The sequence below is a fragment of the Choloepus didactylus genome, chromosome 12 (assembly GCF_015220235.1).
Source record: "Choloepus didactylus isolate mChoDid1 chromosome 12, mChoDid1.pri, whole genome shotgun sequence".
NCBI lineage: Eukaryota > Metazoa > Chordata > Mammalia > Pilosa > Megalonychidae > Choloepus > Choloepus didactylus.
The window spans coordinates 4,909,454-4,925,847 of NC_051318.1; the positions used below are offsets into that span (position 1 = coordinate 4,909,454).

Consider the following 16,394-nt stretch of genomic DNA (forward strand, 5'->3'; position numbering starts at 1 on the left):
AAAAAAAAACAAAAAAAAATGCAATCTTTCCCATGAGCCTCCTTCTCAGTAGTTCAAACCTATCCATGATGGCGGCCCACCACTCTGAGTAAGAGAGTGGGGTCACTGAACTACTCATGGAAGCAAAACCTCAGAAATAACGAGAGTGCCATATCCATTTAGATGTTATACAGAGCTGAGGGAAAAAAGTATCAAGAAAACCTCAATTCTGTAAAAAAGATTAAATATCTCCATATATTTATGCAATGAGAAACAGTGGAAGAAAATATACCAATCTTGTAATAGTAATTACTCCTGGGATGTGAGGTAGGGATAACTTTTTGTCTTCTGTATTACACTATTTTATATAGTGAGCATGTATTTTTTATATAACCAGGGAAAAAGCAGTAATATTTTTAGAACAATAAAAAAAACACAGTGAAGACTGCTCTGAACAAAGGGTAAGGTTTACAATAAAAATACTTAAAAGGTTAACAACTTGGACTAGAACACACTGACCATGGCAAGTACCATTCATCTGCTTTATAAATTATCTTCTTGCAACAAGAACAAGCAAGTAGGCCAAAATGTGTAATACTGTTTATTTTTGCCTGCCTTTGTTCAAAAAATAATTGAATACTGTAGAGCTATCAATGACTTCTTCACCACAGACAACTGGGGCCTGGAATCTGGTGCCCTGGAGCCCTGGAACCTGGAGCCACACACACCTGTGCTGGGGGGCAGGACGAGTGGCCTACGGTGCAGACTCACCTAACCCCCTGGGAGCGATGCCACTGCTGTCGGCAGGGTTAATGACCCAGTAGTAGTACTTGAGCGTGTGCATGAGCTGTAACACTGTGCCCACTCTGCGAATGGTGGTGTAGATGGTGGCAGTGCCAATGAACTCCGCAGACAAGTATGTGTACAGGGAAAGTTGAACCTAACAGAGACGAAACACAGAGCATTGAAATAAAGTTAAAACTCATCAAATGCTTACGTAACAATATGCATTCTATTCTAACTTAAATGCAGATTAGCAAAGGCCAGGAAATGACCATCCAATTATTATGAGGTTGAAATTAAATTTTCCATAAATTTTAGTATTTATGTTTTAAAAAGAAAATAATCTGCAACTATTTATTTTATTTCCTTATTTTTTAAAATACTACTTGCATATGATATAAATTCTGTATTGAAAATAAAAACAATTTTTTCAGTCATAATGACCAGGTATCATCCAGTATTCAGCATTCCAAATTCCCTTCCTGGAAATGCACAAATAACATATGACTTTAAAGTACAGTATTACTCCAAGCTTAATTTACAACTGTAGTTTCATTTTATGTTCATATTTTGACCTCAGATATTCTGTTTTCTCACTATACTGAAGAACAAATTTTGGTCCCCAATATCAGCTAAGAGATACAAAGCAGCTAGAGTGAAAATGCAATAGTATGGATTAATCAATCCTCTTTCCTTAAAGAGGTTTAATCTTATTTAGTAACACTAATTTTTTGAGTTTACAAATTCTACCATTACGTAATTTCATCACCCAAAATAAAGTAAACAGACGCCATTTTTAAAATATTCCATCAAATATGAGGACACAGAACTAAAAGAAGGGATGCCGGGTCCTTTCGCCCAGACGATGTCCCTGTCACATGTGACAGCCCTCTCGTAGCCAAGCCTTAGTGACACCGATAAACACTCGCTGAACAGCCCTACTGTCTCCAACACAGCTGTCTCGTTTTAACTCTCTACGATACACTGACGTCCGCCAACAGCATCTGCAGGTGCTCTCGGTCCTCTGACTGTAACTCGTGCTCACGCCAGCACCCACACCTTGGCAGGCGTGTGGATCCAGATGGCCGGGTTGAAGAGAACGTGGTCACAGAGCTGCTTCAGCAGAGGGGCACCGTGAGACAAGCCATCCAGGTACTTGGCAAAGGACAAAAACTGCTCCAGAACAGCTCTAGTTATATGAACTCTTGACGACTGAAGAAAGAAAAAAGAAATCTAAGCTGAAAATATCCAGAATATCAAACTGAATAATTGCTGACTTAGCATAAATACCTATGAATTTTTCATATGCCACCCCTAATGGGTTAAATATAACACACAAAATTTTATATTTCCTTTGTTGTTCAAAATTTAATTTTATAAATAAACCAAGGGTTTTCAGATATTTCTCTGGGTGACAGTTTGCTGGCTGTCCAAAGGCCTTTCCAGGACAACTGTAGATTAAACAATGCCATTCTTAGTTCAACCTAAAGGAATACAATTAGTTATGAACACGAATAGTTTTATTCCATTTTTGCAGAAATGACAAACGAGAAGCAATCTTGGACACAGAGGATATTTAGTGAATTAAATAGAGGAAAAAAGAGATTGGGAAAGAAAAGTACTTTCACTCAACCTCGCTCCAACCCAAAGTAAAAGGCACTGACCCTCCCACTCTACCAAAATCTCCTCCTCGCTGACCCATGCACAGAATCTGAACACGCTGAGCATACCTGCTGACAGCACACCTGCTGACAACACTCTGCTCACCTGGCTTCCAAGACCCTGGGTTGCTGCTCACAAAAGGCAAACTGCAGAAGGTGGTTTCTTCATCCATCTCTTCTCCTAGACACTCGCTGTGGAAACAGCACAACCTCTCCGGGGAGTGCCCCATCAAGAAGGTGCAGCTGCCACCATGAATACATAACCTATTGCCACTGGCGCTGAGATAAGTAACAGCCTCCGAAAGTAAACCAGACCTCGGAGCTGCCACTGCCGGTGCAGGAGCACTGCAACCGGAGTGTCCCCAAGGTACGTGCGCCATGAATGTTAAAGGCACACTGGCTTCTTAAGGCTCAGAAGGAAAAAAAAAAAATGCAAAATACATTGTTTTCTATAGTGAGTATATGTTAAAATGATAATATTCTGGAAAAACTGGGTTAAATAACATAAATTATTAAACCTGATTCCACCTGTAACTCCTTACCTTTTTAAAGTAGTTACCAGAAAATCTTAAATTACATATGTGACTTGTATGATATTTCAATTGGACAATGCTACCCTGTTGTAAGGTGGAAGATATTTTCTTGATACAAAGCTCATCACTCAAACTCAAATGTCAAAAAGAAAATGTATCTTCCTACACAAATCTGTTCCTCCTCCTCTGGAGAAGCATTCTGTGGTTTCAGCAGCCTCCCAGGTATGGAATAAAGGCCACCCCATTACTCAACCCTACAGCACAGGCCACATCACACCTGCATCACCATTATCCACTATCCAATTAACTAATATGATAATCAAGGTCCAAAAGGGACTGAAATTGAATATCAAAGCAAAGATTGGAACTTCAGTGAAAAGAACCAGCATCTTAAATTCTAAATATTTTACACATTGATATGGGAAAATTAAAATAAGAGAACAACGGTTCTTTAAAGCTTCAGCCAGCTCCTTCACTGATCAAGCTCTATTTTTATTCAGTAGTAATGATCACAAGATCATCTGACACATTCCACTTCTATGCTTAAAACCCTGAAACAGACCAGTCAGATCTACAGAAGTTGTTTGTCATGTGCTTACCGAGAGCACTAGACCACCATTTACAATCAAGGTGCCCATTAGGAACGCATTCATTTGAGAATTAGCTCGTAACTCAGAAACGAGTGCTATCCAGAAGTGCACCACAGAAGCGAAGCACGTGGCCATCCACGTCACCAGAAGAAGAGTGAGTTGTCTTCTCATTCAAGTCCATGCTGCTGATTGCTAGCCTTCAGCCCTAAAATCAAGTTCACTATTTCTCTAAATGGTGTCTTTTCGTTGGCCACCTAAAAATCTCACAAGTGTGAGACAAAAACAAATTTCCTCTTGGGCAGCACTGATCCCTCACACTTATCCCCTGCCACACATGGCTCTCACATGCCTGGAGCACATGACGGCCCCTCCGGAAACGCATAACTGACCTCAAGTCCTTCTCTAAAACAGAAGAGAGCACGGCAAACCAAAAGAGGACAGGAGAGGATGAACAGAGCTATCCAATTCTGTCTTAAAACATGGTTACTATGACCACAGACATAGGGGACTGGTGGTTTGATGGGTTGAGCCCTCTACCATAGGTTTTACCCTTGGGAAGACGGTTGCTGCAAAGGAGAGGCTAGGCCTCCCTATAACTGCGCCTAAGAGCCTCCTCCCGAATGCCTCTTTGTTGCTCAGATGTGGCCCTCTCTCTCTAGCTAAGCGAACTTGAAAGGTGAAATCACTGCCCTCCCCCCTACGTGGGATCAGACACCCAGGGGAGTGAATCTCCCTGGAAACGTGGAATATGACTCCCAGGGAGGAATGTAGACCCGGCATCATGGGACGGAGAACATCTTCTTAACCAAAAGGGGGATGTGAAAGGAAATGAAATAAGCTTCAGTGGCAGAGAGATTCCAAAAGGAGCCGAGAGGTCACTCTGGTGGGCACTCTTACGCACAATTTAGACAACCCTTTTTAGGTTCTAAAGAATTGGGGTAGCTGGTGGTGGATACCTGAAACTATCAAACTACAACCCAGAACCCATGAATCTTGAAGACAATTGTATAAAAATGTAGCTTATGAGGGTTGACAATGGGATTGGGAAAGCCATAAGGACCACACTCCACTTTGTCTAGTTTATGGATGGATGAGTAGAAAAATAGGGGAAGGAAACAAACAAACAAACAGACAAAGGCACCCAGTGTTCTTTTTTACTTCAATTGCTCTTTTTCACTTTAATTATTATTCTTGTTATTCTTGTGTGTGTGCTAATGAAGGTGTCAGGGATTGATTTAGGTGATAAATGTACAACTATGTAATGGTACTGTGAACAATCGAATGTACGATTTGTTTTGTATGACTGCGTGGTATGTGAATATATCTCAATAAAATGAAGATAAAAAAAAACATGGTTACTTTGGTTGATTGCTTTAAAATATTTTCCTATTCTGATATTTTCTTTCATTTTCTCAAGTAAAGCCATTTTTAAAAGAGATTTATACTTGGATGATTTGTACTTATGGTAAAACCTTAGGGAGAAACACACGTGAATCTCATGGGAAATAAAACTTCTGGAATTTAAACTGTATGACATTACTTTTGTGTTGTGACTGAAAACATAATATATAAGAAATGCTATATAAAAGGTGACTGAACATATTCAGAAGTGGAATCTGAGAGGTTAGAAAAGATAATTATATTACTACATCCACTCCAGAAGTACTAAAATGAATAAATGCAATGAATGTCTTACAGGGAAAAATTTCTACTCAACAAAAAAGAAATCTTTCCAACATTCAGAGCCACCCACAATGGAATGGATTACTATAAATGTTCATCTTTATGGCATAAACCATTTAAACACACACACACACACACACACACACACACACACAAGGGGGGAGATCCTATAGTAAGTCAATTATGGAAGATTATTTTAATCAGCAGAGTTATAAAGTAGTCCATTCCCCAACAGCCAACCCACTCTTCCTATGACCCCAAGGTCAAGCTCTAAATAGCCTAATCCAATCCTACTAACCATTTTCAATTTTGTATGTGTGGAGGTGGTGGGGCAAGGGAGATAGTAAGACAGGGGGACAGTAATTAATCTGGAGGCCTAGCATCACAATTGAGTGTTTTCATGGCAAAAGGTATGGATTCAGACGTCGGCAGGACCTAAGCTGACAGCGAGGGAAGGAACTTGGTTCACCGTTGGGGGACAGGTCTCTCTCCGCCCGGCTGTGAAGGTCCAGGCCCCCAAGTCTCCTTGGCAGCCGTCCTGTGGCCACCAAGGATACCAGTTTTAGAACAAAGTCAACACGGCAGTTGGCAGTCTCCAATGACATGACTGAAGCCCCCTGTGGCTTCTGTTTGGTCTGCCCCTGGGACCCACGACTCCCCAGTCTTCCTCACACTTTAGCAGGCTCACGAGGGCCCCTTACCCACTGGCTGCCGGTGGGTTTGATTACTGGGTGACGCCAGCAGGACGGTCAACGGCAGGAGGGAGAGTAGGCTGGGGCATTTACCCCCCTGGCTCCATCCCTCGGGTCAGCAGCCTACCCTCCTTAACAGACAGCACACTCCGCTCAGGTATCCTTCTACAGCTACAGCCACTTTCTCTCGGTTACACTGGACACTCTCTTTTCAGACCTCCCCGATTTCCCTCCATGCGCACAACTTTTTAAACAGCCTGTCATTAAATTCTACTCCATTACTCAGTTTGCATATGCCATTTGTTTCCTGCAAGGACTCTGGCTGACAGCCCTCTTTGCACTAGACCTCGTCTATATTAGCTACTATATTTCTTTAATGTCTAAGTCACTTTAAACCAGCTTTCTATTCACCACAACCAAAAACATCCTATTGAATACAGTGGATAACCTCAAAGTTTTCTTCATACTCGTATTTTGGCCAAAAAACTCAAAACAAAAGCACCTCAAAAATTATTCATAAAATGCTTCCAGCGTGATTAATAAAAAGGCCTCTCAGATGACTATCGTCCTTGATACTGTGTTAGTCTGGAGGTCTGTATCCCAGAAAAGGCCATGTTCCTTTAACCCCTCCCTGCAGGTACAAACCTGTTGTGGGTGGGAACTTTTGATGAGGGCACTTCAATTTTGATGTCATCTGCCTCCTCTACAAACTAGAATTAATATAATAATGGCAAGACTAGTATACAAAAAGCCAATATATAATATCAATTACATTTCTTTGTGTCCATGACAAAAAATTAAAATTTTAAAAACATCAAAAAATATTCACGTATCTAGGAATAAGCCTATCAAAATACAGAAAGTTTTCTATATGGTAACTGCAAAAGAGGATATACAGTGTACACAAATTTGAAGACTGTAAAGAAGTCAGTATAACACAATGAAAATCCTAGCATTACTTTGCAGAAATGGACACACTGACATATATGGAAACTCAAAAAGCCAAGAATGGCCAAGTAATCATGAAGAACAACAATCAAGTTAGAATGACTGGGTACCCAAGAATTAAGGTTGTGTTGCATGGTCTCAACACAGTGGAGAATGATCTTCCCAATAAATGGTGCTGTGTTAGTTAGCTATCTAAGGAACCCTTCCACCTCATGCTACACACAAAACTTAATTCCAGATGGACTGCAAATCTAAATGTGAAAGATAAAATAAAGCTTTGAGGAGAAATCAGAACACTTTCACGGCTTTGGAACACCGTAAAATGGGCTCATCATTGAAAAAATAAACTGAAAAAGTGAGCTGTATTAAAATTAAGAACTTTTGTTCATCAGTAAACACCACGAGAAGAACGAAAAGGCAAGCAACAAAAGGTACAGATGATATCTGCAATATATATTCAACAAAGGACTCAGATCCAGAATATGCACAAAATTTCTACAGACCAATAAGAAAAATACAGACAACCCATATGCAAAAAGGCAAAAGATATTTTTCCTTTTTTTAAACTATTTTCCTTTTTTTCCACTTCTCTTTTTTATTTATTTTGTGTGTGTGTGTGTGGAAAAGATATTTTGAAAAGATACTGAACACTTCTTTGTCATCATTGAAATGAAAATTAAAACATAATGTGGCCCACAAAATAGAAGATATCTTTGGAAATCATATATCTGATAAGGGATATGTAAGGGAAAAATAAGGGCTACTACAACTTGATAATAAAAAGAACAATACACCAATTTAAAAAATGGATAAAGGATCTGAAGAAACATTTTCCAAAGAAGATTAACAAATGTTCAGTATGCACATAAAAAGAGGCTCAACATCATTAGTCAACACAGAAATGCAAATCAAAAACACAACATGCCATTTCACAGTCACTAGGATGAGAAGGATGTGGAAAAATCAAACCCTCACGTGCTGGTTGGTGGAAACGTAAAATGGTACAGTCACTTTGGGCAACAGTCTGACAGCTCCTCAAACATTTCAACAGAGTTACCATATGACCCAGTAATTCCACTCTTAAGTGTATTTACTGCAGAGAAATGAAAACAGGTCTACACAAAAACATACACGCAAATGTTCACAGCAGCTTTACTCATAATAGACAAAAAGTAAAAAACCCAAAAGCCCATTATTCAGCAACAAAGAGAAATTAAGTACCAATGCATGTTGCAACATGAGGGAACCTTAAAAACATGGTGCTGTATGGACACAGACCACAGGACTCCATGTAAATGAAACGTCCAGGTGAGCACACCTCAGGCACAGAGAGTAGGTCTGGGGATGGACAATGGAGGGAAAAGTGGGCAAAGGACACAGATGTGCGCTTCACGGGAAAGAGAAGATGAATGTCCGGAACAAAATCTAACATAAAAGTGCAAATTAAAACCACATAAGATAATATTTTATGCCCACTCAACTCTGACGGCATTATACTTTGAAGGATAACAATTTTGGAAAAAAAGGAAGCAGCCAATAAGGTCTTTTTATTTGATCTGAAGGCTTTTCACATATTTTAATTTAAAACCAAGATTTATTTGTCAAAGAATCTTCACTTTGGTATTTTATTCCGATTAATCCTCAGTGAACAGATGAAAAGTGCATTAAAGGAGAGGTGGGGCAAGATGGTGGTATAGGGAGGTGTGGAATTTAGTTAGTCCTCTAGTCCAGGAACAATTAGTAAAGAGTCTGGAACAACTGTTTGGGGGACATCCATGACTGGACACAGATTGTACACCAGTCTGGAATGGGTGAAAGGCAATATACCAACACTAAATATCTAAAACAGAGGGATACAAAGGAGTGGTATGGGATCCTTGGTGTTTACGGTGTCTGACCTTTTCACTGTAGTTTTTCTTCTATCTTTTACTTTTTTATTCTCCATATTTTTTTCTCCTCTTTCTCTCTGCAGAAGAAATGGAAATGTCTCATATAGATTGTAGTGGTAAATGCATAACTGTGATTATACTGGGAATCACTGATTGTTTTACTTAGGATGGACTATGGTGTGTGAATAAAACTGTTTAAAAAATAAACAGGGATGCAAGTGCTAGAGAAAATGTGGAGAGAGAAATGTACCTATTCCCTGTTGGTAGGGAAGTAGAATGGTGTAGCCCATCTGGAGGGCATGTGGTGTTTCCATGGGAAGCTAACTAAGGGGTTGCCACGTGGTCCTGCAACCCTGTTCCTGGGTATATACTTGGAAAAACTGAGAGCAGCGATAGGAATGGACATTGCACACTGGGGTTTATGGTGTCAGTATTCACGATTCACAATGGATGGAGGTGACCTAAGGGTACATCGACTGATGAACTGTGGTGTATACATACAATGGAATGTTGAGCGGCAACAAGAAGAAATGAAGTTGTGAGGTATACAACTAGGTTAATGGACCATGAGGACAGTATGTTGAATGAAGTAAGCCAGAAATGGAATGACAAACATTATAACGCCTCACTAATATGGACTAACTATAACGTGTAAACTCTGAGAATTGAATGAGAATATAGGGTATCAGAGGGAGGCTTATTGAATAGGTTCCTGATTGTAAGCTCTTACAGCAGTCACATCTATTCATGAGTTGTAACAATTATTTCTAAATTCTGAGATGACGAGCTGTTTATGTGTGACCTGGTAGTTTCCTTGAACTTTCACATATCTGTGTGACACCTGAAATTCAGAGCCAGAGTTCAGCAGCTATGAATGTCAGCATTGCCCCATACAGAAAGCTGAAAAAGAGATCAGACTTCAATTAGAGATATGAACAAAATGGACGTGGTTGAGACTAGGGTAGAGCAGACTAAAGGGTAGGGGATGATATTGACTGTGTTTTAAAACTTCAGCTTCTGAGTGAGACAAAAAGAAGACAGGTGTATTTGGTGCGAAATCTACATTTTATGTAGTATACTATATAATTTATATGGTCAATTTACTCAAACACCATAATTACATGGAAATGTGAATAGGGAGCGAGATCTGGTGGTTTATATAGGTTAGCATGAAGCCTCGATACATCCCAGAGAAATCTGGGCAGAGAATAAAAAGTATTTGTAAAGCCCCCTAGAGGGACTGGGGGAAAATATGGAAATATTAAACTTTCCCACCTCGGGAATTACTGACATCCTCACAAGCACTGGGGACTACCGATTTAGTAGGCCAAGCCCTCAATCTTGGGACTTGCCCTCATGAAGCTTGTTACTGCAAAGGAGAGGCTAAGCCTGCTTATAATTGTGCCTAAGAGTCTCCCCCAGTGAACCTCTTGTTGCGCAGATGTGGCCTCTCTCTCTCTAAGCCAACTAGGCAGATAAACTCACTGCCCTTCCCCCTATGTGGGACATGACTCCCAGGGATGTAAATCTCCCTGGCAACGTGGGAAATATTCCCAGGGATGAGCCCGAACCCAACATCATGGGATTGAGAAAGTCTTCTTGACCAAACGGGAAGAGAAATGAAATAAAATAAAGCTTCAGAGGCTGAGGGATTTCAAACGGACTTGAGAGGTCATTCTGGAGGTTATTCTTATGCATTATATAGATATCCCTTTTTAGTTTTTAGTATATTGGAATAGCTAGAAGGAAATACCTGAAACTGTTGAACTGCAACCCAGTAACCTTGATTTTTGAAGATGACTGCATAACTACGTAGCTTGCGCAGTGTGACTGTGTGATTGTAAAAACCTTGTGGCTCCCACTCACTTTATCCAGTGTATGGACAGATGAATAGAAAAATGGGGAGAAGAAGTAAATGAATAATAGGGGGGAGGAGGGATATGGAATGTTTTGGGTGTTCTTTTTTACTTCTATTTTTATTTTTTGGAGTAATGAAAATGTTCAAAACTTGATTGTGGTTAATGAATGCACATCTATGTGATGATACTGTGAACAATTATTGTACACTTTGGATGATTGTGGGGTATGTGCATTTATCTCAATAAAACTGCATAAAAAAATTAAAGTGCATTAAAGGGTAGGTCCTAACAGTGATCTCTTCATGGACTGGAATTTTCCAAAGGCAGTGCATAATATCTACTCTGTGAAACATAACTTAGCATGTATCTTCTAAACAGTACTCAACATACAGGCAAATAATTTTCTACTATATATATATATATATATATATAGAAGAGCACTAATGAAATTCTTAAAAATGTTACCGAAAAAAATATCTGAATGAAAAAATGTTGCCAATGATCAACCTACTTAATAATCTACCACTCACAGAATTCCAATCCCTAAAGATAGAGCAGTGCCTATTTTTAATTAAATCTATCAAAGATAGGTTACAAGGATCTCAAACAAACAAGCAAACAAAAAAACAGCAAGTGAAGTAAAAACTATATCCAAATATCCACTCAATTCTCCTTCCCAGGGTGGCAGGGGGGTCGGGAGGGGGGGTTGTCGGGGGAGGTAGTTGATTCCTCTTAATTGAGATTTCATCTCTGTAATTTCTAACACATTTCCATTTTCAGAACAGCTACGTGTTAAACAATGAACTGATAAGAAGAGACTTGAGATAGCTAATGAGACTGATACTGAAATTTCATGAAATTCCACTTTAATTTTTAAAGGAAACCACAAGATACAGCCACACTCCTATATGAGTCCATAATCAGAACTTCAGCACTCATTGCTGTAATAGTATAGTTGTGACTAAAGCTAAGGAGATTGTAAGAACTAGTTCGTAAATGACAGAAAACGGGAAAATTAAACCCACATGATTCTTACTGTTTATAGTTTGTATTGATCACAGAAAAGCTACTTTGAAAACTCAAATATATTAAAAGCAGGGGCAAAGAGCACGAAACCTTTCCGTTATTGCAAAATCAGTATTTTGAGTTTATAACAGAAAACCAAAGCAAAAACTAAAAGTCCAGGTACGAAGACAGCAAAGAAACCTACTAAGAGAAACAGTACTTGTAACTTCTGAATGAGACTTTTTCTTTGGTTTCTATTTTTATTCAAAATTTCTTAACTGTTGACACTTCTAACACTCAAGTCAGTTCCGTATCTATACGTATGACTAGGCACATCATATAAGAATGTGAATTAGCAAAGAATAGTGGCCTCTGCCCAGTCAACGGAATAGGAAGCCAGAAAAAAACATGCAGTGATTGGCAGCAGCCCACCTTTGAAAGCTACGCAACAAAACCATCAAGGCATATCACTTACCTTTTCAAGTAAGTAGCCAATGACTAAAAAGCCTTTTCCACCAAGCATCTGTTCTTGCATGGCTACTGAACTTTTAAGTAGCTCAACCAGGAACGCCAACAGAGTAGCACTGCATGTGAAGGAAGATCATTTTGTTATTGGTCCTTCTAAATGAATTACAAACATAGTTTCCATTTCAGTACTTTAGCAGCAGAAAGAGAAAAGCAACATTTACATCTCTTTGTTCTGCTGACAGGGTATTATACCTTACACCATACAAGAGTACATTTTCTCACAAGCATGAGAAAACTAACTTTATCTCTTTAAAACTATGCATCATAAATTGAACCATAAATGTCTAATAATCTGTTTACATTACACAAGTAAAACATCAAAGAGTATCGATATACAAATCCATTCCCTGCTTCCAGTAAATCTAACATAAGAAACGTGTTGTGCGTGTGCACACGCACACACACACACACACAAGTACTTCTCCATAATAAAGACTTTATCATAATGTTCTGTGGAATAACAGGCTATCCTAGAGAATTTTAAATAAGCGTACTATACTACTTAGAAAAATTTTTATTTTCAAAAACAACGTATAATTGCTTAAAAATTTTTTTCAGAGAAATATAGGTTAGGTCACTTGTCTTAGGTCCAAATACGCCCTCAGGAAAGTTCATGAGAGCAGAGAAATAAATAATTTATGTAATACAAAAACAAAAAATGGAAATTAACCGCACAACACATGGACAAACACATAACAGTACACAAAGATTATGTATGTGCCAGATAAAGATTAAGCCACAGATATATCTGCTGAATGAATAAATTAAAAAAACAAGAAAAATGAATGGCTGCATTCAATTCAACTTTGATAATGTAATACTTCACAACGTTACACTGAACAATTTCCAGCCAGCAGCACTGATGCATGAACGCATTGTTCTTAATTGTGAACACACTTACTCCTTTGTTGTTTCCTTACTTTAGTTATATCAATAAATGGCTATAATCCAGACTTCATCGGTAATTAAAAGTCTTTTTTACAGTATTTGACAACGTACCATAAATTGCCTATTGATATTCACAAGAAATGGTAAAACTACAAATTCCTAAATATATTTTAAATGTAGAACTATTCACTCTTACAAGTAATTAAGAAAATTTGATAATGAGGAAAATTATTAAAACCCAAAAGAATCTGCAATTATTCTACTCTTTATTCATTCTTTAAAAAACTCTTCTGGTTTTACAATAAGACTAACAAACAGTACATTTCTCTAAGAATGCAACTATTCTTGTTCAAATTAGAAATATTCTAATAAGGAGAACTAATAGCAAATTATCATTATTAATCAAAATTGATCGTTTCATGGACATACCAGTTAGAAAAAATAAAGTATCCAGAAATAAATTACTGCATTACAGGAAATTAAAATTCAATTATCTTAACTGGCTCTATAACCCCTAAAGCACAAAAAAAATGTAAACTAATATACAACTTTACAAATCAAAGATATTCTCTTACTTTGTCTTTAAGTAAAAATTAGATATCAACAATAGCAAAAACAAAAGTAACCCTGCACAACTGCCACCAAAGAACCCCTGGGATTTTTAAAATGTTTCTATGAAGAAGCAGAGCTAATAAGCAATCTAGTCCATTTTAAATGTATCGAATCAATAGACAAGGTCACTTCACAAATAATGCTTAAGTCCTATTACACTTCTGCCGAAATGATCGAAAAGAATAAAGAAAACTGACAGAGACTGCACGATCTCCTAAGCTTTTCTGAGTTAGGGATTCGGGGAAGATGACCTGGCTTTCCTAAACATGAGCACTGCCCAAAAGACTAGAAATGCCTCAGGCTGGTGCCTATGGTCCATGGAAGAATGTAAAAAAAATATTTCTGACAATGAATCAGCCACCTATGCAGACTCATATAAAATCACAAGGACGCCATGGGCTTTCTTATTCTTTTTTGTCGGAAGGATTACTCCTTCTCAACCATCTAATGAATTAACTGGGTCTTCCAAACCCCTTGGAGTACATTACAAAATGAGATATTTACTAGGAATCAAAAACCATAGCACACATCACGGTGCTATCCACATAGTATTAATCTCACTTTGATATCAACCATAACAACAGTTGAAAAGTCAAATGCATTCACTAACAAAAGCATTTTTAATTTATACCTACAAACCAGTGCAATAGCAATACCATATCTTTTCAAAGAATCTTTAAAATAAGTTATATTTGACATGGTGGACATAATAGAAATTAGATGGCCATCTTCGAAGAGGTACATTTTCAAACATAATTTAACAAACTTACCAGTAACTAAAACGCATCGGATTGCTGCAGGGCTCACAATAAACTTGCAAAATTCTGTGCACTGCCATACAAAATTTCTCTCCATTCTTGCCTATTTCCAACTCCCCTAGATACAAAGGCAAATATAAAGGATACTTCAGCCCATTCCTATATCTCCTACAGACCACTTCCTGTCTAGAACACATCAGTTCATCTGCAGAGGGTCTTAGCATATGAGATAAACCAAAAAGCAGGCATCTATGTCAGCCAGAACTAATGTGCACGAGATAGACCATGCTCTTGTAAAGTACAGCAGTCCTTAGGAATGGATTTTCAGAGGAGTGTTTTACTTCATAGACAAAAAGTATACTGATTTTTATCTCATGATATAAAATTGCTCAATTTTCAATAGATGGTTCTCTATCATACCATATTCGTTAAGTTCTATAAGCAGCAATTCTACTTCAGAAATGGCTAGCATTTCTCATCCTGAGTCCTCTTAAGGATAATCTACAGGGGTTTTTCCTTAAAAATAATTACCACCCTCCAATTCTTAATAAGCTTCCGTTAAATTGGGAAATAATATTTATTTCAATTCTCATACTTGGAAAGGCTAAACCTAAGAGAACCCGAGGGGCCACACCGAGGCCCCCCGCGGAGCCCTCGCCTGACGGCTGGAGCCGACCGAGAGCACACAGCACAGCGAGACCCACAGACACCCGAGGGTGCTTCGTAACTGTGCACAAACACAGCTAATTTCTGTTTCTAATGAACATACATACTACATTTAGGTTACATTAAAATGCATATAAATACAGATTTGGATCCAATTTTAAAATAACTTTATCCATTTCAATTTGTTCATTATTTAATTTTTTTAAAATAATGAATGCAGATAACCAGTGTGATGTGATGTGATCAAAAAGGTTTTAATAACTTGGAAATACTTTTATTTATTTGAAGATGCAGTATCATAAAAAGACACCTAGTTTATAATTGAAACGATTAAGGACGAATACAGAACGTAAGTTCAGTTCAAGGGCAGCTCTAAGGAAGCAGAAACTGACTGCTGCATATGCTTTATACTGAAACAAGCAAAGTTCCCCAACTACATGGGCTCTTTATTAAGAACAGAATTAACTAACATAAAAATTAAAGCTCCCCACCCCCTAAAAGGATGTTTTTTAATCTTTTAAGAAACACTGGGGACAAAGTGATTATCAGAACAAGTTCAAAAGTAAATTAAGTTCCAAATAAGATGTAAGGTACTAGTAAAGGGGAAAAATCCTGTGGCTTTTGTAGTAAGTTTCATTTCTCAGGTAGCCTAATTTAGTGCTGAGTTACACCGAAATCTTTCAAAAGAAGATTAAAATGACGTAAAATATCTAATACCACACTTGTCTATCCTACTTCTCTCACAATAAAACTCTTCCTGGATGAGAGTGATCATATCAGGAATAAAACTTTAAAAGAAATCAGTTCGATTCCACACCTAAGATAATTTCACCCATTACTTTTTAATTTCCAGTGACACAAAAAAAACCTCACCCTAACTTAGAACAGTTAAATTCCTTCACAGTGCAGAATTAGAAAGGCCCGAGCCAAGTGTTTCTAACCCCAAGTACACAGAGCAGCCGCTCTCAGACAACGTGCGCCTGAAGCCTGACGTGTGGGTACGCAGTGAGCCCTGATGGCAGACGTCGAGAGGAGGCATGTGCAGAAATGAGTCAAGTAAAGGAGAGCGGAACGAAACCTGGGGAAGCGAGAGGACAGAGGAACACACGGAGGCTATGAAACCTCCTCCCGGTCGTGCTGGCTCTTTCCTTCAGCCTTAGGAAGCGGCAGCAGCCCGACCGCTGAGCCCCCACCACTTGCAAGGGTCTTTACAGCTTCCTTAGCGGCCCCATTAAAGTTAGTCACAAAAAGCTGGAATCAGCTCAGGTTCATACAGATGGTAATACTGATGTCATCTCATTCTCATGAATGACGTTTGAA

At 38.4% G+C, this 16,394-nt stretch overlaps 1 protein-coding gene across 7 annotated transcripts in view; it reads right to left on the reverse strand.

Moving 5' to 3' along the window:
• The window catches only part of NBEA (neurobeachin), a 637,956-nt gene that overhangs the window by 472,496 nt on the left and 149,066 nt on the right, over nucleotides 1–16,394 (reverse strand). For all 7 annotated transcript variants that reach the window (XM_037800588.1, XM_037800589.1, XM_037800586.1 and 4 more), the window contains exons 11-13: nucleotides 12,098–12,206; nucleotides 1,822–1,974; nucleotides 751–919 (exon numbers count right to left, since the gene is read on the reverse strand). In XM_037800588.1, coding sequence (XP_037656516.1) covers nucleotides 751–919; nucleotides 1,822–1,974; nucleotides 12,098–12,206 — 431 coding nt within the window. The remainder of the gene's footprint in view (nucleotides 1–750; nucleotides 920–1,821; nucleotides 1,975–12,097; nucleotides 12,207–16,394) is intronic.